General features: G+C 40.1%; 1 protein-coding gene across 1 annotated transcript; it reads left to right on the forward strand.

The window, feature by feature from the left end:
- Positions 1–5,302: 5,302 nt before the first annotated feature.
- Positions 5,303–12,162, forward strand: LOC138870387 (uncharacterized). The gene is made up of 5 exons (XM_070148187.1): positions 5,303–5,544; positions 5,602–6,097; positions 6,686–7,396; positions 11,729–11,863; positions 12,079–12,162. The coding sequence occupies exons 1-5, from the start codon at positions 5,303–5,305 to the stop codon at positions 12,160–12,162; spliced, it is 1,668 nt and encodes a 555-aa protein (XP_070004288.1).
- Positions 12,163–26,545: the final 14,383 nt, after the last annotated feature.

Raw genomic sequence — 26,545 nt, forward strand, 5'->3', positions numbered from 1 at the left:
GGAGGAAGATATAGACTATGATGAGAACTTTGCTCCAGTTGCAAGATTGGAAGCAATAAGACTCCTCATAGCCGTTGTAGCACACATGGAATTTACTCTTCATCAGATGGATATCAAAAGTGCCTTCCTAAATGGCTAACTAAAGAAAGAAATGTTTGTCAAACAACCTCCAGGGTTTGAGAGCAAGGAGTGTCCGGAACATGTGTACAAATTAGACAAGGCTCTCTATGAACTCAAGCAGGCTCCTAGAGCATAATATGAACGACTGTGCAAATTCCTGCTTGAGCATGGCTACAAGAGAGGTAAAATTAACAGTACTCTATTCTTGAGGGAAAAAAGTAAGGACTTTCTTGTAGTACAAATATATGTTGATGACATAATTTTTGGGGCAACCATTGACAAACTGAGTAAGGAATTTGCCAAATTAATGGGGAGTGAGTTTGAAATGAGTATGATGGGTGAGCTTAACTTTTTTTAGGCTTACAGATCAAACAAAACCCAAATGGAACCATGATCCATCAGTAGAAATATGCAAAAGAGTTGATTAAGAAGTTTAAAATGGATGAATCAAAAGAAATAGATACACACATTGCAACAACTACTAAATTAGACATAGATGAACCTAGTTCATCTGCTGATCAGAAGTTGTATAGGGGTATGATTGGGTCACTTTTGTATCTTACTACTAGCAACTTGACATAGTTTTCAGTGTTGGGCTTTGTGCTCGTTTTCAGGAAAATCCTAAGGAATCTCACTTGACTGCGGTCAAGAGGATACTGAGATATTTGAAAGGCACTACTGATCTTTGCCTTTGGTACCCTAAAGGTAGCAACTTTAATCTAGTAGGATATGCTGATGCTGACTATGCAGGTTTCCTTATGGACAGGAAAAACACCTTAGGTATGGCTCATTTTCTTGGTTTATGTTTGGTATCGTGGGCCACTAAAAAGCAGAACTCAGTGGCCTTGTCCACTACTGAGGCTGAGTATGTTGCTGCTTCATTTTGTTGTGCTCAACTGTTATGGATGAAATATCAGCTGATGGATTTTGGCATTGAAGTTGGTTACATCCCTATCTTTTATAATAACACTAGTGCTATTAGTATGACCAAGAACCCAGTTCATCATAAGAGAACAAGGTCTGCAGTGAAAAACAAACAAGTTAGAATTATTGAGGAGGAGGAATGGAGTGGTGAAGAAGAGAGTGAGTCTGATGGTGAACAAGACAAGCTGGCCAAGTTTGGCAAGAGAAAAATTTTGAAGGGTAGATTGCTGAAAGACCTGGTGGAACTAGGAATGGTTAGATTGGTGGATGCCTTAGCTGCTCAGGGCTGGAAAGACATGGTCCTTCAGATGGATGGAAGGCTAGCTAGGAATGAGATCATTGAATTCATGGCAAATGTAGAGGTTAATGATGGCAGAGTTAGTATCCTGGTGAGAGGAGTTCAAGTGACCTTTGATGCAAAGAAGCTAGGTGAGATCCTTGGCATACCCTCTGAAGGGTATGATGACTACACAAGTCAAAGGTGGCCATGTCTGGACTCTTTCCTACTGCCCTTGACATTACCAGGAGATTCTGTGATGTTGCAGAAGTGAATGAGGCTAGGGCTGTGTAGAAGAGTGAAATGAGGCCACAACACAAAGTCTTGTTTGAATTTGTTAACAAGTGTTTGCTGCCTCGACAGGAACGGAGACACACTGCTAACTACATGGACTTGGTGCTGATGGAATGTCTTGAAAGTACAAGGCAGATCAACTGGCCTGCTTTTATTATCAAGCTGTTGGACAAGGTTATCAATGGCTCCAAGTCCTATGTCACTCCTTATGGGTTCATTTTTACTACTGTTCTTGATCGCTGCAAGGTGCCACTTAAGAAGTGGGAAATGGCCTCAAGCAAAAATCACTTTGGAATCAACACCTTGATTGCCTGTGATTATGAGATCACTGCGATTCCCAATGAACCTGGTTCATCTAGGAAGATACCTATAAACAGCAAAGTCAAAGCCCTAATATAGGAGAGTGGAGCAAAGGATGTAGAGATAGCTAGGCTGAAGGCTCGCTTAGCAGAGGTTGAATCTGAGAGGGATGCTCTCAGAATTGAACTCACCAAAACCAATCCTCTAGCTCCCCCAAGCCTTAGGATTTCTAGCTTTCATCTCCTGAACCTGTCTAGTACCACCAGTGACCCAGATTAGGGATTTCTCTTTCTTTTTGCTCATGTTTTGAATATTTTTGCTTTCTACTTGTGGATTGTGGTAGCAACATATCTTCTATCAATGGTATCTACTGTTTTTGCTCTTGTTGATTGTTAATATTTCCTTGATAGTTTAAATATGTTTGCTTGATTACTGATGATTGATCCATGATTGCACTTGTAGTTGCCCCAATGGCCATGAGTAATTGTTAAATTTCTGGGACTCACACTTTGTTTATGCAACTTTTTGATAATGCCAAAAGGGGAAGAGATATTGTGCTTTACATATTCTGAATAAGTGATGTTTATAACTTAATGAACCTGGTACTTGATGATAAGTAAAAATCTCAAACTTTGTATTAATGAATAAGCTGAGTTCTGACAGGGCCTAAGTGAGTAAAAAGCACAGAGTTTATCATCATCAAAAAAGGGGAATTTGTTGGCCCAAGTAAAGGTGAAGTTTTGAAGACTGACAAAGGAACTCAAACATTGACCAGGTCCATCTTGTGAAGCATAGTTATGATCAACTCAAACATGTGAGATGCACGTGAAGGAGATAAACCTAACTTATCAGAAGTGATATCTCCTGATCATGATCGAAAATGTTGCATATTGGATAAGGAGAAAGACTCCTGACACAAAGAGAACACGAGTTGAGAAAAGGATAGAGCTAAGAGTATGAGATCACCTAGAAATCTTCCACCATGGAAGAGTAGCATCTGTATCCTAGTCAATCTCTAATTGCTATCTCCTTAAATATCAGTGTTGTTTTCTTTTACAGGTAATGCACATAAGCAGAAGTTAAACGTGAATTGAGAGCAAAATAGCAAGGCAATTTTGCAAGCAATTTATGTGTGATTCAAGCGTGTAAACCTGAAGCTACTTGAACCAGATAAAAGAACCAATTCCAAGTGTCTGTCTTTTTATTCTAGTTCATTTGTAGTAGGTGATTTTACATTGTATCTTTCAGCTTATTTAGAAGCAATTGTATTAGGTATGTAGAGTTTTCAAGTTAGAGTTAACTTGAAGTTGTTGCAACTGTTGAGGCTATGTGCCACAACGAGATTAGAGTTAATCCTAGGTTTATAAAAGAGTTAATCCTAGGTTTACAACAGTTGTAAATGCAGTTTTTGGCTTAGTGATTTTAGTGGAGAGTTTGGAAAATCCTACTAGAAGGTAGGTCATGGTTTTTTCACCTTTGAGCCAGGTATTTTCCACGTAAAATCTCTGTGTTCTTTATTTTCTGTATTTATTATTCCGCAACAGTAGTAGTTGGAACACATAGAAGAACCAGGTCCTTCTATAATCAAGATAAGCGAAAATTAGGTACCACACAAATCACCTCCCCTTTTGTATGGTATTGAAGTCTAAACATCACTAATCAAACCGTTCCGGATGTAAAAAATAGAAGGAAATTGGGTAGAGAAACATATCACCGCATTGAGTGTGTCAATGCAATTGAGAAAGATAAATGGTGGAGCAACAAAATAGAAAGCATACTGGCATGGTCAGGGTACGAACTTGGCAAAGGGCTTGGGAAGAAACTCCAGGACATTACCAAACCAATACAACTGAAACGTCATGGTACAACTTTTGGGCTTGGATATCCGTATACATGGAAAGAATATGATGATTGGTAGACACCATGGCGTGGTCTCTATTACCCTCTTGAGCATCTGGTGCCACATCTGAGTCAGACCTTTCATCAGGCCAATACAATATGAGGATCCGAAGAAGAAGAAACTTTGGCTGAGCTAAGGAATCTGTTCTTAGAAGACAAATATGGATTACAATGTGATAGTTGAGGAGGAGGAGGAAGAAGGCCTTATCATTCAGACGGTGGATAAGGGAGCATTTCTCAGGAACTGGATCGCTACACCATCCAGGGCTAGACGAGTCCCAGGGTAGCATGGCTAATAATTTTATTTGAAAAACAAGTCTTTTTAGCATTTTGTTTTAAAAACATCTTTCTTTCAGTATTTTGTTTTGGAAAACATTGTTTTGAAGTCATCTAGACGATATTTTATTTAACGTTTCAGCATTTATCATATAATTTGATGTTTTATTATCGTTATCTTTCATATTTTTCTTCTACAACATTACTATTTCTTACCTTGATGAACTAACGACTGTGACATGTAATGAGATAACGCAACATAAGGATAGTGACTCGGAAAAAGAAGATGTGATACCTGAGGAAGTTATCAGAGAAGTTGAGAATTTTGAGAATAAGCCTAAGTCCAACCTGGACGAAACCGAGATAGTCAATTTGGGAGATTCTGAAACCATCAAAGAAACTCGCATAAGCATTCACCTATCACTGTCAGAGAAAAAAGAATACACTCATTTCCTGAAAGAATATGAGGATATTTTTGCGTGGTCATATGATGACATGACCGGTCTAAGCACATCCATAGTGGCTCATAATTGCCTACCAATCCAATGTGTCCGCCAGTGAAGCAGAAACTCAGAAAGCTCAAACAAGGCATGAGCCTAAAAATCAAGGCGGAAGTCACCAAGCAGATCAAAGCCAAAGTCCTCAGGGTAGTTGAGTACCCAACCTGGTTAGCCAATATTGTACCGGTTTCAAAGAAAGATGGGAAAGTCAGGATTACTTCGCGAGTTATCATCAAATTTGGATGGACGAAGAACACGCAGAGAAAAAAACTTTCATTACACCATGGGGAGTGTATTGCTACAAAATAATGCCATTCAGTCTGAAAAATGTTGGGGACACCTATATGAGGGCCATGACGACCTCTTCCATGATATGATACACAAGGAAATAGAGGTATATGTTGACGACGTCATCATCAAATCCAAGAAAGCCGTAGATCACATAGCAGACTTAAGGAAGTTCTTTAACCGGCTACATAAGTACAATTTAAAACTGAACTCCATAAAATGTGCATTCGGAGTTCCTGCCAAAATATTGTTGGGATTCATCGTCAGCCACCGAGGAATCGAATTGGACCCGTCAAAGGTTAACGCTATCCAAGAATTACCACCACCAAAGAACAAGAAGGATATGATGAGTTTCCCAGGACGCCTCAATTACATCAGTCGCTTCATATCATAGTCCACGGTAATATGTGAACCAATTTTCAAAATGTTGAAGAAGGATGCTGCGACCAGTTGGACCGAGGATTATCAGAAGGCTTTTGACAAAATCAAGGAATATCTGTCTACACCGCTAGTCCTAGTCCCGCCAGAGCCTGGTAGACCACTGCTACTCTACCTCTCTGTATTAGATGGGGCTTTTGGTTGTGTTTTGGGACATCATGACGAGACGGGAAGAAAGGAGCAAGCCATATATTACTTGAGTAAGAAGTTCACACCTTATGAAGCACGGTATTCTCTGCTAGAACGCACTTGCTGTGCTCTGACATGGATAGCTCAATAATTTAGGCACTACTTCTATGCCTATACCACATACCTCTTATCAAGGATGGATCCTCTGAAGTACATCTTTCAGAAGCCTATGTCTAACGGGAAGCTGGCCAAGTGGCAAATATTGCTGAGTGAGTCGGATATCATTTATGTAACTCAGAAGGCAGTCAAAGGACAAGCGTTGACAGATTATCTTGCCAAAAATCCTATTGGAGGAGAATACGAACAATTAAAAATGTATTTTCCTGACGAAGAAGTGTCATTCATAGGAGAGGACATCGCTAAAGCCTACGATGGTTGGAGAATGTTTTTCGACGGAGCTACAAATTTCAAGGGAGTCGGTATCGGAGCCGTCTTGGTATCGAAAACCGGTCAGCACTACTCGGTGTCAGCAAAACTCAGGTTTCCATGCACCAATAATATAGCTGAGTATGAAGCCTGCATATTAGGGCTCAATTTGGCCGTCTACATAAATGTTCAGGAACTGCTGGTAATTGGTGACTCAGACCTGCTGGTACATTAGATACAAGGAGAGTGGGCTACAAAAAACACCAAGATACCGTCATATCTACATCACGTACAAGAGATGATGAAGAGGTTCACAAAAATGGAGTTTCGGGCATGTCCCCAGAATCCAGAATGAATTTACAGATGCATTGGCCACCCTGTCCTCAATGATACAACATCCAGACAAGAATTTCATCGATCCCATTCCGGTGAGGATCCACAATCAGTCGGTATATTGTGCTCATGTCGAAGAAAAAACATATGGAAATCCATGGTTCCACGACATCAAGGGATATTTGGCAAAAGGAGAGTACCCAGAGTAGGTGAACCATACTCAGAAATGCACACTGTGAAGGTGTCCAATCATTTCTTCCAAAGTAGAGGAATTTTGTATAGAAGAACATCTGATTTAGGATTATTAAGGTGTGTTGACGCCAAAGAAGCTTCAGAATTGCTCGAGGAAATACATGCCGGAACCTGCGGCCCACATATGAACTGTTTTGTTCTAGCCAAGAAGGTACTCAGAGCCAGATACTTTTGGATGACTGTGGAAACAGATTGTATTCGGTATGTCCAAAAATACCACCAATGCTAGATACATGCAGATATGATACGGGTGCCGCCAAACGAACTCAATGCAACAAGTGCACCTTGGCCTTTTGCTGCCTGGGGAATGAATGTCATTGGTCCAATCGAACCCACTGCTTTGAATGGGCACAATTTAATTTTAGTGGCCATCAATTACTTTACTAAGTGGGTTGAAGTTGCGTCCTACAAAGCGGTAACTAAGAAAGTCATTGTGGATTTTGTCAGGGATTATATTATTTGTCGATTCGGGGTTCCCGAGTCTATCATCACTGACAATGCCGCCAATCTCAATAGTGATCTGATGAAAGCCATGTGTGAAACTTTCAAAATCAAGCACAAAAACTCCACAGCATACAAGCCTCAAATGAACGGAGCCGTGGAAGCTACCAACAAGAACATCAAGAAGATACTAAGGAAAATGGTAGAGAATCAGAAGCAATGGCACGAGAAGTTAACATTTGCCTTATTAGGATATCGTAACATAGTCCGCACATCAACTGGGGTAACTCCCTATTTGCTGGTTTATGGTACCGAAGCTGTCATTCTCGCCGAGGTAGAAATTCCTTCTTTAAGGATCATACAAGAAGCCGAACTCAGTGATGCAGAATGGATAAGGAGCCGCTATGAGCAATTAGCCCTCATAGATGGAAAAATGATGAATGTAGTGTGTCATGGTCAGCTTTATCAGAATAGAATGTCCAGAGCTTTCAACAAAAGGGTTAAACCAAGACAGTTCACATCGGGGCAGCTGGTGTTGAAGCGGATCTTTCCACATCAAGATGAAGCCAAAGGAAAATTATCACCTAACTGGCAAGGTCCCTACATGGTCCACATAGTATTTATAGGAGGAGCACTCTTACTCGCAGAAATGGATGGAGAAATATGGCCAAAGCCTATCAATTCAGACGCAGTCAAAAGATACTATGTGTAAACTATTTACGTGTCTTCATATGATGTAATTGAACTACGCTTGACCCAATTCCCATTTAAAAGGGGATATGTAGGCAGTCCTGTGGGTTCGGTCACAATTCAATAAAATTTTCATTTCCCCCCACAATCAAAATTGAGGCAGAATTTTGAGAAGGACCCTCAAAATTCTGAAGCAAGTTCAGCCAACAACATTACATACGAAATAGCCAGAAGGTCATTTAGATAATTGGGGTAGAATTTTGAGGAGGACCCTCAAATTTCTATGGAAAAAAAGGTTGCAATGTCTCTAATAATGTCGCAGTTACTGGTTCATCTAACTGATTTCTAATTTGCATATTACTATGTCTTTGAAAACAATACCCGCAAACTTTTTGAAAAGAAACTTTATTTTCTAGCCAAGTGCTACCCATGGTGACTTGAACATGATCCTCGGGCAGAGTGGAGCAAAGCAAGCACGGACCAACCTCCCCCGTAAAACTCACAAATTTTCTTTGGATGCAGGAATAGGTCACCGCCAGAAGCATCATCACAACAACCGAATCGCCATGCATAAATATATTTATAGCTAAGAATACTTCTCTCTTACTCTTACATTTGCATGAGGCTAAGACCTGCCTCCATACCTACATAAGGCTAAGCATTGCCTTTTCTTTATATGAGACTAAGCATTGTCTCAATTCTTGCATGAGGTTAAGCCCTGACTCCCCATTTGCATAAGGCTAAGTATTGCCTTCTCATTCCATGAGACTAAGCTCTGTCTCAATTCTTGCATGAGGCTAAGCCCTGCCTCCCTATTTGTATAAGGCTATGCATTGTCTTCTCGTTGCATGAGACTAAGCTCTGTCTCAATTCTTGCATGAGGCTAAGCCCTCCCCATTTGCATAAGGCTAAGCATTGCCTTCTCGTTGCATGAGACTAAGCTCTATCTCAATTCTTGCATGAGGCTAAGCCATGCCTCCCTATTTGCATAAGGTTAAGCATTGTCTTCTCTTTGCATGAGACTAAGCTCTGTCTCAATTTTTGCATGAGGCTAAGCCCTGCCTCCCTACCTGTAGAAGGCTAAGCATATCCTTCTCTTTGCATGAGACTAAGCCCTGTCTCGATTCTTGCATGAGTCAAAGCCATGCCTCCCCATTTGCATAAGGCTAAGCATTGCCTTCTCGTTGCATAAGACTAAGCTCTATCTCAATTCTCGCCTGAGGCTAAGCCCTGCCTCCCTATTTGCATAAGGCTAAGCATTGCCTTCTCTTTGCATGAGACTAAGCTCTGTCTCAATTCTTGCATGAGGCTAAGCCCAGCCTCCTTATTTGCATAAGGCTAAGCATTGCCTTCTCGTTGCATGAGACTAAGCTCTATCTCAATTCTTGCATGAGACTAAGCCCTGCCTCCCTATCATAAGGCTAAGCATTGCCTTCTCTTTGCATGAGACTAAGCTCTGTCTCAAATCTTGCATAAGGCTAAGCCTTGCCTCTTTATTTTCATAAGGCTAAGCTCTGCCTTTCCATCACAAGACTAAGCATCGTCTCTCCTTGCATAACCACAAATGTTGCTCTATTCCAAACATTGCATTATTCTCTTCTTTCGGGGCTAAGCTCTGCCCCCGACCCTGCAGAAGACTAAGCTCTATCTTGTTTTATCTCAAGCATCATATCTCTGCATCTCATGGGCTGATATATTGCCAATTTGTCCAAAGGCGTCATAGTTCGAATGCGTCATCCTCATAGCCTGAAGATACCATGTCATGGACTGAGGATCTCTCAATATTGCACATTATTATTCAAAGGCATCATGGTTTAGAGGCACCATTCTCATGGCCTGCGAATCCCTTATCTCATGATTCATGACCCCAGACGTCATGGTCTAAGGACATCATCCTCACCGTCCAAAGACAATCTTCATGGTCCAAAGGGAATTTGCAACTTGTTTAAATTCTCGCAATAATCCATATATATTTGCACGCATCATGTTTTAAGTTTTGCAGGTAATTCAGGAAGTAACTGTTCTTCAAACAGGAGCAATCTTTGCTCTGGTTTCTATTTACAACATTCACATTCCGCAAATGTTTTAAACATAACCAACCACCATCAATTCCTGCTTCTTACTTTATGGCTATTCAGATACTTGTTCTATAACACATCCGTTACGTTTCAGATTCACATTCATAACTCCGCATAAATCCATCTGATATTATCCTTCCCAAAAGAACCCTTTCCAAAACACACGAATATTCCTATAACAATTCCATCGGCTTCATTCACCGTTGGGTCCAAAGTGCGGTATATATTTTTCAAATCACTCCATTCGGTCAAAATTGGTCATCATTTCTTTACTCGACAACTCTTTCATCGTTCCCAGGTAAAGATGAACAGCTGTTGATACCCAATTTTTCCCTCATATATTTCAAATATGCATTATACTTTCAAAATAGTGCATGAGCATCATCAAGTATTTATTCTAATTTTTTCTTAATTTTTAAAGATTTTTTAATCAATCTATTTCTATATTTTATTGTATAAATAATCATTAATCACATCACAAATCATTTTTATGATGATTTTATCATCTAATTTCATCGTTTATATCCATATTAAGCCTTAAATATTTATGATGCATTTATTATAATTATATTTGCATATATTTTGCAATAATAGCCCTTATATATTTATGATTACTTTATTTATGCAAAAAAATAACTTTTTATAGTATGAAATAATTGTTATTAACCATTTTATGCACAAATAATATTTTTACTATTTTATTTATCATTTTTATGAATTATTTTATTAATTAAAAATGGGTATTTAAATAATAGCTCTAAATTCCTATTTTTCGGACCTAGGCTACCCAAATCGGCCCAAATTATGAAGCCTAACACCTAAAATGTCTAACCCAGTCCGCCAGCCCAAATCAAATAACCCAATTACCCATACCCATTCATTAAACCCAATCCCAATCCGCCTAAATCCTGACCGTTGATCAAAATTGATCAACGGGCCATAACTAAATGCCTCCCTTCCCTTATATCCTTCCTCTCTACCCTAATCCCTCATTCCCTAAACCCCGCCGCCCCTAAACGCTCTCTCTTTCTCCTCTTCTGAAACCCTAGTGTCGTAACCCCATTTCCCCTTCGATTCCAACCCCGAGATGGAATCCATCAACGATTCCCTTATCTTATTGGCTATCTCCTACTACTGGCTACTCGATTATGGTATAACCTAGTAGCTTGCCCAACATGGCAAGCTGATCTCTCTATTTTCGGACCAAATCTGGTTCGAACCTTCCCCTTTTCTCATTGTAGACATGTGATTTTTGACCCTCCCCAAGATTTTTCATATTTTAGCGTGTAAATATTTAATTTAGGCATAATATAGATATTTTAAGTAATTTTGACTCTTTTACTTTATTTTATTACAAGAAACAAAATTACAAAAATAGGTTCATTAATGTTTTGTAGTCATTTTTAATCTTAAAAAAAATACAAAAAATAGTATCGTATTATTATTTTAATATGATATTTGAAAATACCAAAAATAGATTTATTTTAATGGTTAGTTTTATCTTAATAATTATTTGAATATTATGATTAATTAATAAATGAGACCGTATTTTTAATCTCGTTCACAGGGAAAGAATAAATTTGGGCTCAAACATCCCATTTTTAGATCTAATTTTTGGACTTAACCCATAATTCTCAAACCCATAATTCTTAGGCCTATACCCATGACCTAATTCCTATAATAGTACCAAATCAGCCGCACACCCCCCTAAAAAAGAGCTATCCATCGTCATTTTCCTGACAGAAAGAAACTTCAACCATGGCAACCTAATTCCTAACCTGCAACGGCAATCTAACAAAGAAGAAAAACTCTAGATCTTGTCCATTTCTTAAATTTTCTTCCCAAAACATTACTTTAGGGGCACATTGTTCTTCTACTCAATTAAGAAATTTGATTTCTCTGTTTGTTCAAAGCCAGTTTTGCCTTTTTGATCCTGATTTTCATCGTTAGGTGTTTAGTCCAACTTTGTATTTGCTTCTAACCATTGTTGCCTGGAGCTGTCACCATGGTTAAAAGTGAATGATTCCAGTTTGGAGCCATTGCCATTCTCATTTTTTTTCCAGATCGTTGAGCTGAGTTCGAGTTCCTCGGCGAATTTGATTTTCTCCGGTGAAGTTCCTTTGAGGTCGCCGGCGAGCAGAAGTTATACTCTTCTTGTTTTGACATCAAAGAGTTTGAAGTCTCTATCATGTAAGATTGTAAGTTAAGGACCTCCTGTTTGATTATATGTTTTTTTTTTGCCAAAATGTTTCAATTTCAATTATTTACTGAAGTCCAGTTACATGAACCTCAATATCCATTTTGTCTTACTTTTACTAGTATTTAAAAAATCAATCACAGTTGTATATTGATCGTATTATGACATTTAATTATCACAAGACATTTAATTAATTGATTTCTGTTGGATATATAGTTCTATGATCCTCATTCTTTTGAGAATTTGAAGTCTATTGTAACAAATAGGCATTGGAAGTACTGTATAATTGAATGGAATTAGCTTTCAAATTCGAAGCTTTTGAGGCATTCTAGTTTTGTCACTTTTTGTCCTACACTTATACAAAAAAGATAATAAATGAAAATTGATACAAAACATTAGCATATTCCAAATGTTTGCCCATCTTTGGCAGGAGGGATCGCAAGCAATTTCAAATTTAGGAAAATTATTAAATGCGCTAGCTGCTTTAGGCGCGATTAACAATAATCATCGCGGCTATGAGTACGGTTTCCGTGGCATGGTCACGATACATAACCCTAATTCGGGTGCGCATTTATGTGACCCAAATCCAAATCTCAACGATATTAGAATATGTCGAAAACCACGGGTGCATTTATGTGACGTGGTTTGAAACCTGTTTTAATAACGTTGCAATCTTCTCTAAAAATGAATAAAAGGGGTTAAAACTAAAATTGCACATAGGTTTGAACATGTACTAAATCAGATAATTAATTAAGCCGAATATAACAGTTGAGCGACCATGCTAGAACCACGGAACCGGGGAGTGCCTAACACCTTCTCCCGGGTTAACAGAATTCCTTACCCGGATTTCTGGTTCGCGGACTATTAATCTTTTTCTCAATTTGAGATTGGAACCGGTGACTTGGGACACCATAAATCTCTCATGTGACGATTCTGAATCTTTTAATAAATATAATCTCGTTTCGATTGTCCTTTAATTGGAAAAACTCCCTTATATACACCTTTCTGGGGGTGTAGATAAAAAGGAGGTGTGACACTCATCTATGTTCACTTTTCCTCTCTCTATGGACGAATCTTTGGGATTTTTTTTCTATTCTTATTTACCCTAAATGTTAGGGTTTTAGATCTTTTAAAGATCTGTTTATACTTTTCTTAAGTTTTTTGTTTAAAAAACTCCTTTATGTTCTTGCATGTCTATTTCTTTGTGATTTTCCGTTAAAAGTTTTGCCTAATTTATTTGCCTTAAAATTAGGGCTCAGATCTTGCTAAGATCTGTTTTGGTCCTATTTTGGTTGAGTATCTTAACCTTCTCGTATATCTGCCTTCTATTTTCGTGATACTATTCTGCCTAAATTAGGGCTCAGATCTGTTAAGGGTTCTTATTTTTTGATTAATATTTTTCTTTAATGTTTCCTATATCTGTCTATATGCGTATCATTTTGATTTCCCTTTGATTATTCCGATTAACTTTACTTACCCGTAAAATTAGTGTTTCTTATTTCGCTTCTCTTACTGATTCTGTCTATGACTGTTTGCCGTAGTTGTTCCCAAACCTGTTTGATTGTTGTTATTTCTGACTTGCCTTAATAATATTCTGAGTTTTCCTTAAATAATTTGATTAATTATTTCCTTGTTTGCGTACCCTAGTCTAAGGCTATATAAACCCCTCTCCTTTCCCCTTCAAGACAGACTGAAATCAATATACTCTCACGAAAACTTAGGGTTTTGGTTTTGTATTCTCTTTGCTATCTCATTTTACTTTTGGTTTTGGCCGGCTGAAAGCCAAGACCAAATATTCTGGGCTCTCGATTATTGTGGTGTTATTCTTGTTTTTTCATGCCTAACTGGTGAGTGACTATCCTTTTGTCATTTCCTTTTTATGTATCCATGAACTGTGTTTATGATCCAGCATGTTTAAAGTCCATTCTGAGCATGATTCTACCACTTTTATGTTCCTATGATTTCTTTTAATCCTATAATCGATACTGTTAGTTCTGTGATTAGTTATCTTTGAATAATATGAATCCTCTTAGAGGTTAGCTTAATACCTTCTAACTTGTTTCATGCATGCTATTGTCATGACCCTAAACCCAGACCCGGTCGTGATGACGCCTCTCGTGAAGACAAGGTTAGCAGACACAAACTTCCAATTTATTTAACAGATAATAATTCATAATTAAGTCATTAATAATGATAAATCCCATAATAGAGTGAAATATATCAACTGTCGAAAACCAAACACAGCCCGACATCGGGGTGTCACTAGTCATGAGCATCTATTATGAGTCTACAAGTCTGAAAGAGTTTACACAATCTATTACATATCTAGGACAAGGGAAATAAAATAGGAAGGAGAAATACTGGGCTACGTACGCCGAGCAGCTACCTAGTGGACTCCGAATAGCCTGCTAAGCAATCAACCCTCACTGGCGGGACCTGAAGCTCCTGAATCTGCACACAGGGTGTAGGGAGTAAAGTGAGTACTCCAACTCAGTGAGTAATAACAATAAATGAAGACTGAGCAATAAGAAATCACGTAAAAACACAACAACATGCCATAAAGAAGCAGAGTAAAACCAAATAAACGCAATAAAACAGTGAAATCTTCTAAAACACCTTGGTTTAGAACAAGCTTCTTTAAAACACCTTTTTAATAGTTAAACAAGTAAATGAAAAGCAGTTAGAAAAGATAAACACATAAAATTCGCCCCTCGGGCACAATATCAATAGAATCAACCCCTTGGGCAATAACATGGATCAGCACCAGCCCCTTGGGCAAACATATCCGGCCCTGTATCCTCAACACCCCATCATCACCAATAGTCACATCTCTGGCATCATCGTGCTGAACCCTGTTCTTAAGGACAAGCAAATGAGGATCATCATACTGGCGCTCTCTGATGAGATCATATAAGGAAGACCGAGAAAGCACACAAGCCAATACCCGACTGGACTCCGAAATATCAACCTCACGAACCGATTGGCCAAGGCCTGAACATCAACTGCAAGAGGTCTCTCCCCAACTAGAATGTATGTTAAATTCCCCATACTTACCGCCTTCCTACTCAAGGCATCGGCCACCACATTGGCCTTCCCCGGATGGTACAAAATAGTAATATCATAATCCTTTAGCAACTCCAACCATCTCCGCTGCCTCAAATTGAGATCCTTCTGCTTGAACAAGTGCTGGAGGCTACGATGATCAGTAAATACCTCACAAGACACACCATACAAGTAATGCCTTCTAAATCTTCAACACGTGAACAATGACAACCAACTCCAAGTCATGAACATAGTAGTTCTTCTCATGGAGCTTCAACTGACGAGAAACATAAGCAATAACTCTACCCTCCTACATCAACACACACCTAATACCAACTCTCGAAGCATCACAATACACGGTATATGAACCTGAAGCTAATGGCAAAACTAACACTAGAGATGTGGTCAAGGCTGTCTTGAGCTTCTGAAAGCTCTCCTCACACTCGTCCGACCACATGAATAGAGCACCCTTATGAGTCAACTTGGTCAAGGGCAATGCGATAGATGAGAATCCCTGAACAAACCGGCGGTAATAACCCGCCAAACCAAGAAAGATGCGAATCTCTACGGCTGAGGATGGTCTAGGCCAACTCTGAACCGCCTCTATCTTCTTCGGATCAACCTGAATACCCTCGCTGGACACCACGTGCCCCAAGAAAGCCATTGAACTGAGCCAAAACTCACACTTGGAGAACTTTGCATAAAGCTTCTCCTCCCTCAATCTCTGCAACACAACTTTCAAATGCTCCGCGTGCTCCTCCTGCTACGCGAATACACCAGAATATCATCAATGAAGACTATAACGAACGAGTCGAGATAAGGCCGGAACACGATGTTCATCAAATGTATGAACGTTGTTAGGGCATTGGTTAGCCCAAAAGACATCACCAAGAACTCATAATGACCATATCAGGTCCTGAAAGTTGTGTTAAGAATATCTGAGTCGCTGATCTTCAACTGATAATAACCTAAACGGAGATCAATCTCGGAGAACACCCTCGCCCCCTGAAGCTGGTCAAACAAATCATCAATGCGAGGTAAAGGATACTTGTTATTAATTGTTACTTTTTTCCACTGCCTATAATCAATGCACATCCTCATCGTGCCATCCTTCTTCTTCACAAATAGAACTGGCACATCCCAAGGCGATACACTAGGCCAAATGAACCCCTTATCAAGGAGTTCCTGAAGCTTCTCCTTTAACTCCTTCAACTCTGATGGTGCCATACGATACGGCAGAATAGAAATGGGATAAGTATCCGGCACCAGATTAATACCAAAATCAATGTCCCTGTCTAGTGGCATGCCCGGCAGGTCTGTAGGAAACACATCGGAAAAATCCCTCACAACTGGAACAAAATCAATATTGTGAGTCTCTGCACCGACATCCCTCACAAAGGCTAAATACGAAATACAACCCTTCCCAACCATACGCTGGGCTTTCAAGAATGAAATTACCCTATTGGGAACATAATCAGTCAAACCTCGTCACTCAATCCGTGGCACACCCGGCATAACCAATATCACTGTCTTAGTATGATAGTCCAAAATAGCATGACACGGAGATAGCCAATCCATGCCCAATATAACACCGAAATCCACCATACATAACAACAAAAGATCCACTCGGGTCTCCAGACCCCCAATAGCCACCACACACGACCGGTACACACGGTCTACAACAATAGTATCGCCCACCGGAGTAGATACATGAACAAGTGAAACAAAAGACTCACGGGGCGTATCAAAATAACGAGCAAAGTATGATGACACATAAGAATAAGTGGAACCGAGATCAAATAATACAGAGGCATCTCTGTGCCAGACTAAGACACTACATGTGATTACGACGTCTGAAGCAACAACATCGGGTCTAGCTGGAAGTGCATAGAAACGGGCCTGACCGCCACCTGATCGACCTCCCCCTTTAGGGCGACCCCTAGGTGGCTGAGTGGGTGGTGGTGAAGTAACCGACGCTGAAGCCAATGGCTGACTCCTCTGCTGAGACGAACCTGTAAGACGATGAGAACAATGCCTCCACATATGACCCATCTGTCCACACTCATACAACTCCCAGGTGCTGGAGACGGGGACTGAAGGGGGTTAACCCCTTGCACCGGAATGACTAGCAGATACACCTGGCATAGAAGAGCCCTGGACTGATGGAGCACGGGACGAACTCTGAGTTGGAAGGGCACTAAGTGATGACTGGCCCTGATGAGAACTGTGAGAACCATGACTCGATGACGCCCCACGATAACCTGGGCGAGCTGGTTGAGCATGCCTGAATAGACGGCCTCTGCTACGCTGAAACTGACCTCTCAAAGGAGCACCACCATAACTACCAGATCCTCGAGGCCTCTTGGCCTCCCTCTCATCTCGCTCCTGGTGACGAACTGACTCAATCTCATGAGCAATAGCTACAACCTCCTCAAAAGTAGCACCAGACACCCTCTCCCTGGTCATGAGAATACGAAGCTAATAAGTAAGGCCATCCACATACCTCCTAATCCTCTCTCTATCTGTCGGAACCAACCAAAAAACATGACGAGCTAACTTTGAGAACCTCATCTCGTACTGCGTCACAGTCATCTCTCCCTGATGCAACCACTCGAACTGCCTGCGCAGCTCCTCTCTGCGAGATTGTGGCACATACTTCTCCAAAAGAGAATGGAGAACTGCTGCTAGGTAAGGGGTGCTGAACCAACAGGCCTATGCCTCTCATAAGCTTCCCACCAAGTGAAGGTAGCTCTAGAAAAGTGAAAAGTAGTGAAAACGACCCGCTGGTCTCCAGAATACCCGCTGTGCGAAGAATCCTCTGACACTTGTCCAAGAAACCCAGGGCATCCTCGCCCTCTACACCACTGAAAGTCGGAGGCTGAAGTCTACCAAACTTCTCTATCATGCGTTGCTCGTCCTGTGGCATGGCAGGAGCTACATAGTCCTAAGCAGCTGTAACCGGCTGGGCTGGATGTGCCCCCGGTGTCTGAAGTCCCTGCATGACCTGCTCAGGTGTGCGAGCGGCGGGAGTCTGAGTGCCTCCCCCGGCCTGAGAAGTAGCTGCGGCTGTAGTAATTGAAACCGCCTGAGCTAGGCCAGTGCATACTGATAGAATTTGAGCCAAGGCCTCCTGAAGACCCGGAATCACAATGGGCACAGCTGGTGCCTGAGCTGGTGCTGCTGGAGCGTCCACAACTAGGACCTGATCCTGAACTGGGGCGGCTGGTGGATCTGCAGGTGCTGCCCTAGCTGCTGTGCGGGCCACACCCCTGCCCCTATCGCGACCACGACCGCGTCCTCGGCCTCTAGTGGCCACAGCTGGTGGTACTGGTAGTCGTCCATCCTGACCGGTAGCGCGTGTCCTCACCATCTGTGAGAGAATAGGATAACAGAAGTTTAGTACTCAAATCAACAGATTCGCACAATAAGAATTTCAAGAATATGAAGTTTTTCCTAAAGGTTCTGCAGCCTCTCGAGGATAAATATAGATGTTTCCGTACCGATCCGCGACTCTACTAAACCTGCTCATGACTCGTGAGACCTATGTAACCTAGGCTCTGATACTAACTTATCACGACCCTAAACCCAGACCCGATCATGATGGCGCCTCTCGTGAAGATAAGGTCAGCCAACACAAACTTCCAATTTATTTAACAGATAATACTTTATAATTAAGTCATTAATAATGATAAATCCCATAATAGAGTGAAATATATCAACTGCGGAAAACCAAACACAGTCTGACATTGGGGTGTCACTAGTCATGAGCATCTATCATGAGTCTACAAGTCTAAAAGAGTTTACACAATCTATTACATAACTAGGACAAGGGAAACAAAATAGGAGGGAGAAACACTGGGCTGCGAACGCCGAGCAACTACCTAGTGGACTCCGAATAGCCTGTTGAGCAATCAACCTTCACTGGCGGGACCTAAAGCTCCTGAATCTGCACACATGATGCAGGGAGTAAAGTGAGTACTCCAACTCAATGAGTAATAACAATAAATGAAGACTGAGCGATAAGAATTCACGTAAAAACACAACAACATGCTATAAAGAAGCAGAGTAAAACCAAATAAATGCAATACAATAGTGAAATCTTCTAAAACACCTTGGTTCAGAATAAGCTTCTTTAAAACACCTTTTTAACAGTTAAACAAGTAAATGAAAAACAGCTAGAAAAGATAAACACATAAAATCCACCCCTCGGGCACAATGTCAACAGAATCAGCCCTTCGGGTAATAACATGGATCAGCACCAGCCCCTCGGGCTATATCTCGTATCACAATGGGTATCTGTGCTCACTAGGGGTGTACAGACTCTGGGAGGGGCCCCTTACGACCCAAGCGCAATATTAAGCCTGTAAGCACGTGATTTTTGACCCTCCCCGAGGATTTTCACATTTTTTAGCATAAATATGTAATTGGGTCTAATATAGTCATTTTAACTATTTTACTTTATTTCGTTGCAAAAAGAAAAATCACAAAAATATATATATAAATTTTAGTTTATGTATTTCTCATAAACTTGAAAAATACAAAAAAAAATTGTACTTTATTTTGGTATTTTATATAAATTCGAAAATTACAAAAAAATATAATTCTATTAATGTTTTGTAGTCGTTTTAATTTTGGAAAAATACAAAAAATATTACTTTATATTTTGTCTTTATTAAAAAAAACGAAAATTACAAAAAATAATTTTATTAATATTTTGTAGCTATTTTAAATCTTGAAAAAATATTCAAAAAAAAGAAGATATAGTTTTGTTTAAATACTAGTCTTATTTTTGGTAGTTATTTTGCTTACATAGGACTAGTTAAGCAACGTTTTCCTATTTCTCGGGTCCGGGCAAAAGAATAATATTCGGGTTTAAACTACCCGGTTTTAGGCCTAATTTCGGACCTAGCCCATAATAAACCGAGCCCAGGACACATGGGGAACCCCACCACGCGTGGGGGACACAAATCTCGAACCCCACCACGCGTGGGCTCATTTTTTTGGGCAAACCCATTACAAAACACGGATGAAACATTTTGAAAAAAAGGGATTTTAAAATTTTTGGAGGAAGAGACTATTCATCTCCTTCCTCCTTTGAAAGAACGAAAAGGCAAAACCCTACTGTGAAAAAACCAAACCAACGTCGAACCCCCCCATAACTAGCCGGAAACGAAACCAGATAACCCGTAACCATCGTCACCCCTCCGAACCTCCATAGCCTCCTCCTTCCTCGACTTTACTGTCGCCACCACCGCAGCTGCTTCCGCCTCCAAAAAACCACCCGTCAAACAACCAGCTGCATCGCCACCACCAAACGACCCATTCAGCCACGCCTCAGCTACCAGCCTCACCATCGACCACCAGCTTCCAACCAGCACCACGACCAACAGCTCCCCCCTTGTCGTCGAATAACCAGCTCCCCGCCATCACCAAACACCAAAACCAAAACAGACCCTTCCACCACAACACAGTAAACCCGTCACTGACCATAACCTGCTGCCCAACCCGTCGTCAAACACCACCGCCCTCACGTCCAAGAACCAGAAAAAACCTACCCGTCGCCATTGCCCAAACGACCCCTCCCTCCTTGCCATGACTGACCGGAAAAAAAAACACACGCACACGCCAGTTGAATCTTAACCGAAAACATTCGAAAAGTAGCCCAAAAGTTCTGTCCGGGGTGAGGTCGTTGAGGTCGTCTTTGGTTCGTCGAGGTCCGGTACGTCGAGGTTGTTGTCCGAGGTTTCGTCGCGGGTCCAACACATCGGACGATAATATCAAGTAGGTCATCTCTGTCCGTGTCCTTCATATTCGTTGTTTAGTAACATGTACATGTGTTCGTTGAAATACAATCCTAGTTCATGCGAATAGTATGCAAATGAGCGAGACATATTCATATGATGTTTGTAAGTTGCTATTTCTTGATAATTAACTCCGTATGATATTGAAATTTGTTCGTGAATGTATTTCCTTTGTTTCGTCATGTTAAGTAGTTATTCGGCATTTTGTTTCTTCATGCTCAGATTATTGTTATCTCAATGTTTGTCTTAATAGTTGTTTGTACATGTAGTAGTAATGTTAAAATCATAGTAGTAATTTAATCCCGCGAAAAAAAATACTCGTTTCATCAAATAGGTTTAATCTACGATCCATGACCTCGCGAAGTAGCAAAGAAATGTAGTCATTTTAGCCTTGTCCTTTTTCTAAAAAAAAAGAAAAAAAAAGAAAAAATAAATAAATAAAAAACGAGACTAGCTTCGCCCCAAATAAAAGGGACAAATTGCGGGGCCCTCACAAAATATATGTATTAAATACTTAGATTCCGGGATGGGTCGTTTAGCAAATTTCACGGCCCTACCCAAAAATAATAATGCGCTAGTTGCTTTAGGCGCGCCTTTAATAATGTTATCTCCCTAAACTCGGGTGCACATTTATGTGACCCAAATCCAAATCTCAACGAAATCGAAATGTGTCTCTAATCACGGGTACATTGACTGTGACGTGGTCTGAGATGCATTTTCATGACGTTGCAAATTCATTTTTAAAATAATAAATGGGACGAGCCTCGACAAACAAAAAAAATGCAACTTGCGGGGCCCTCAGTAAATACTTGTTTTAAATTTACTTAGAATTCAGGAGGGCCGCTTAGCGAATTTCGTGGCCTTCCCAAAATAATAACACGATAGTCTCTTTAGGCGCGTGTTTAATAATCTACTTTCTTAAACTTGGGTGTGCATTTCATGCGACCCAAATCCAAATCCCAAAACGTCAAATAAAATATGTTCCGGATTGCGGGTGCATTTCATGTGACGCAGTCCAAAGACATGTTTTAAGCGATGTTCACATTCCTTAAAATAAATGATAAAAAGCGGTTAAAAGTCAAATTTTGCACATAAGTTCACACTTGTATAAAATCAGATAATCAAGCCGAATATAACAGTTGAGCGACCGTGCTAGAACCACGGAACTCGGGAATACCTAACACCTTCTCCCGGGTTAACAGAATTCCTTATCCGGATTTCTGGTACGCAGACTGTAATATGGAGTCATTCTTTTCCTCGATTCGGGATTAAAATTAGTGACTTGGGACACCCTAAATCTCCCAAGTGGCGACTCTGAAATAATTAAACAAATCCCGTTTTGATTGTCCTTTAATTGGAAAAACTCCCTTGTACCCTCGCGGGTGCGGAAAAAGGAGGTGTGACAGCTCTGGCGACTCTGCTGGGGATCATAAATGAGACCCAGAATCTCTGGTTCAGGGTTAGAAATTCGAGCTTAGATAAATTGTTATATTTGGTTTTATCTGATTTTGTTACATGATCTGTGCTTAATGTGCTAATTGGTTGTCTTTTACCGCTTTGATATTACGTGAACTGTATATAAACTGTGCCGAAACCCCTATCCTTTCTGAGTCTTCTAAATCATGAAGAAGGGTGTACTTCGTACGACTTCTTTTCTGTATAGTGTCAAATCCCAATTTAGAACGAGGTTCGGACAAGTTGCTAAGCCGGTGAAGCTTCTGTATTCCCGGTACGCTGCCCCCCCTCGGCTCGAGCTGTCCGCTCGGGTAAGCCAGGTCTAGAACAAACACCCAGGTTCTGAACTTAGTATAACAAAGCCACATGCCGGATCCCTAGTAGGAACGTTTATTTGCATCATGTGCATTTGACTTAGGGGACTCAACACAGGGGTTGGGTCCGTCTAGGACAAGCAACCTGAAAATAATAGACCATCTTTTGGCATCCTATGTGCTACATGTTGTATTTATTCAAGGGTGAATTGTTATGTTGATCACGTTTAATAAGAAGGTCGCACGTTTTTCCAGCATGATCTTATTTTAATCAAAAGCAGGGGGAACATTTGTGGAATTCAAGAGGCCTTGGTATTCCATATGTCCCCCACGCTTTACATTTTGGGAAAAAGCACATGGGGAACCTTTGTGGAATCCAAGAAGTCTTGGAATTCCCTATGTCCCCCATGCTTCATTTTTGGGAAAAGCACATGGGGAACATTTGCGGAATCCAAGAAGTCTTGGAATTCCCTATGTCCCCCATGCCACATTTTTGAAAAAATACAATAAATATAAAAAAATATATATATATAAAAAAAAAAGAGCATGAAAATTCAAAAGATTTTGTATGTTGTCATCATTTTCCATAAATTAGAAAATCGTGAAAAAAGAGGAGAAAATAACAGTGTAGAGATATAACTACTTATTTTTAGAAAAAAAGCAATGTCCAAGTAGTATCGAAACTCTGCCAAAATTTTGAGAAAAAAAAAAAAATGTCTTATTAGTTTGTTATATTAAAAGCAAAGGAAAAATAGAAGAAAAAATCATCATTGTTCTGTCTTGTTTTTTTTTCCAAAAAGAAAATAGTTTGTTGTGCCATTAAATAAAAAAAAAAGGGTTTTTTTTTAAAAATGTTTTTTTAATCTTATTTTGGTTGTCTATGAAAATGCCAAATAAAAATAAAAAGAGTCGGGCGTTAACGTGATTTTATTATCTGTTCCAAAATAAATATATATATAATCAAAAAAAATTCAAAAGAAAATTCAAAATTAAAAAAAAATCCGAAAACATTTTGATTCTTCTTTAGAATCCAAAATTCAAAAAAATATTTTTTTAAGCAAGGTAAAAATTCCAAAAAAAATTTCTTTTTCTTTAGAATAAGAAAAACAAAGGAAAAAGAAGGAATGTTTTATGTTTTTTGTATGTTTTTTTTTGTTAATTTGTTTGTTGTTATGAATGAAAAATAATAGTCTATTTGATTGTTGTGGAAAAAAATATAATAAAAAATAGAAAATGGAAAAGGGTCTTCTCCAAAATAGTTTATTTGCCCGAACTACGCGGGTTTGATTCTCACCGGATGTGAGATACGTAGGCAACCCTCATCGGGTCCAACCCCACCTTTTGCTAAAAAGCCAAAAACAAAAACAAAAAAAAACATGTCAAAGATTTTTAATTTTGTCATTAATAAGTCTGGTGATGTAACTTCCCCCTTTTACAAAAAAAAAATAGCAAAAACATATATGTCAAATTTCTAAGAAGTCGGGTGACGCTGTTTTATCAAGACATAGCCGAATGTTCCCGAAGGGGACGCCGGAAGGCTGACTTTGCATAAACAGCCACTTTTGGGTCATATTTAAGATTTGATTGACCCACACAGCCTTAAAAATATTCGTCCCCGAGACGTTGACAGGCCGTGTTTGCAGTATTGGGTTTCCTATTTTCGAAAAACAATAAAAGAATCATAACTAAGTCAAGAGATGCTGTTTGTCATAAATAGCCGAATGTTCCCGAAAGGGACGCCGGAAGGCTGACTTTGCATAAACAGCCACCTTTCGGGTCATGTCTAGGAGTTTGGTCCAGTTGACCCACACAGCCTTAAAAAGCTTCGTCCCCGAGACGCTGAAGGGCCGTGTTTTGCAACACCAAGTTTTATTATAATTTGAAAAGAAAAAAAAATACCGTTTGAATTTTGTCATAATATGCCAAGCCAGCCTCGGCCGCGTCTTAAACCGTTCTTGCCGAAATAGCCTTAGAGTATCTTTCAGTTGTCGAAAGGTTATTTTCGTAAAAGAACGGACAAGTTTGTAAGGTGTCATAAAATAATCCTCCCCGGCCTCAAAATTCATGTGAAATTTGGAAGGGGCCACATTTGCAAAAATAGCCGTTTGGTTGCATTTGTCAAACGGGGAAAGAAACTGGCCGTTTGTAAATCTTTTGATTAGAATATGCGGGTGTTTGATTTTCGAGTTTGTAGGTCATCTTCAAACCTTTGAAACCCGGTCTGTTTTAATATGAAAATTGAAAAAATGTTTATTATTGTTTATCTCTTATTGGTCCGAACTACGCAAGGTCTGATTCATGCGGAGTCATGATACGTAGGCAATCTCCATAAGATTCGACCACAACAAAAAGAAAAGCAAAAAAAAAAAACGAAAAAGAGAATGAAAAAAAAAGAAAAGAGAAAAATGGCAAGCTGGGAATGAGGAATGAGTTTTTATTTTATTTTACTCTATTTTCAAAAAAAAAGAGAAAAAGAAAAAAATAAAATAAAATAATAAACTAGTTAGTTTATAACCCGAACTACGTCGGTTTGATTCTCACCGGATGTGAGATACGTAGGCAACCCTCATCGGGTCCAACTCCCTTTTTCATTTTACCAAAATGATATACCATAAAGCATATATGTATATATATATATACACATGTATATAAATACATATATTGTTTGTTTTTGTGTTCAAAGATCTTTTGTTTAGAGTCAAAATAAAGGTTTTTGTTTTCGCCTAAAAGGTCACCTTAATAAATGTGCAGGATGAGCACAGAGCAAAATGAACCATTCTCGGCCCTCAGCGAGGTCCCTCTACAACTCCACATGTGGTGGAATGACTTGGAAGCCGATAGCAAAGGGGTAGTAGGAAGAATATTGGGAGGTTTTGTAAATTTGTTGGGTGTTAGGCCGAGGACAGATATTCTTGAAGCTCTAATACCATTTTGGGACCCAACCCGCAATGTATTCCGTTTTGTTGACTTTGAACTTTCACCGACACTTGAGGAAGTTGCCGGATATGCGGGATTGAATGAGAGGTTAAGAGGGCAATATTTGCTTTCGCCAAGGCCAGTGTCTCCGCATGCGTTTCTGGATCTACTAAGCATTAGTCGGAAGGTACAACATGACGATTTATCGAGAGGATGTTGTGATCTCCATTTCTTGTATCAGCGGTACGGAACCCCGCAGGGTTTCGAGGAACCGAACCTTGGGCTAACTCACGGCGGGAACAGAAACAAATGGGAAGCAAGACGTACTTTGGCTTTTATCACAGCATTCTTGGGAGTCATGGTCTGTCCAAGGAAGGATAAAAAGATAGAGATAGGTCTGGTAGGGATGGCCGACGTGGCAATCAAAAGAACCAATAGTACTGTGGTTCCTTTGATTTTGTCCGAAATCTACCGGGCTCTGACTATATGCCGAGAAGGAGGCAAGTTCTTCCAAGGTTGCAACCTGTTACTTCAGCTATGGATGCAGGAACATCTCCATCACCGAGTAGGATACATGAACCACGGGTTGACCGAGAGGAATTGTATCAGCGGATTCAAGAAGCGCATGACAGGCGCCAGATTTCCTGAAGGTGTCGAAGCATGGTTTACACGGTTAAGGTCAACAACAGCTGACCAAATTGAATGGGCATTCGGTTGGTTGACTGATACTGAGGTGATCTACATGTCGGCTGAAGAATGTCATGTTCTCTTAATGGGGCTTCGCAGCATCCAGCCATATGCCCCTCATCGGGTATTACGACAACTGGGCAGGTTTCAAGTAGTCCCTACTGATGAAGATCTGAGCAAGCATGCCTTGGAATTAAGCCCGGGAGTCATATTCCCCGAGGGGAAGATTAGAAAACTATGGCATGAATGTAGATTCTTGGAGCCCAAGACCATGGTGCGAGAACTAGCTAAAGGTGAGGTAGACCCAAAGTACGATGCTTGGTTCGAAAGAAGGTTTCAGATTCGGCAAAGACCTGCTAAAAGGGCACACGTCCAACACTTCACAGATGATTCACAAGAGCAATGGGGATGGTTAAAAAGGGAGGAAGGTTACCGGGTTGAAATCGGGAAGCTAAAGCAACAAGTCGA

This window comes from Nicotiana sylvestris, chromosome 6, assembly GCF_000393655.2.
Source record: "Nicotiana sylvestris chromosome 6, ASM39365v2, whole genome shotgun sequence".
In the NCBI taxonomy this organism is placed as follows: Eukaryota; Viridiplantae; Streptophyta; class Magnoliopsida; order Solanales; family Solanaceae; genus Nicotiana; species Nicotiana sylvestris.

What these genes read in the sequence shown, in the direction of transcription:
- LOC138870387 (XM_070148187.1), top strand. Translation starts at nt 5,303, where the DNA reads ATGTTGAAGAAGGATGCTGCGACCAGTTGGACCGAGGATTATCAGAAG. An exon ending in CCAGAGCTTTCAACAAAAGG is followed by an intron (nt 7,397 to 11,728) that starts GTTAAACCAAGA and finishes TTTTTTTTCCAG; the next exon opens with ATCGTTGAGCTGAGTTCGAG. An exon ending in AGTCTCTATCATGTAAGATT is followed by an intron (nt 11,864 to 12,078) that starts GTAAGTTAAGGA and finishes TTGGATATATAG; the next exon opens with TTCTATGATCCTCATTCTTT.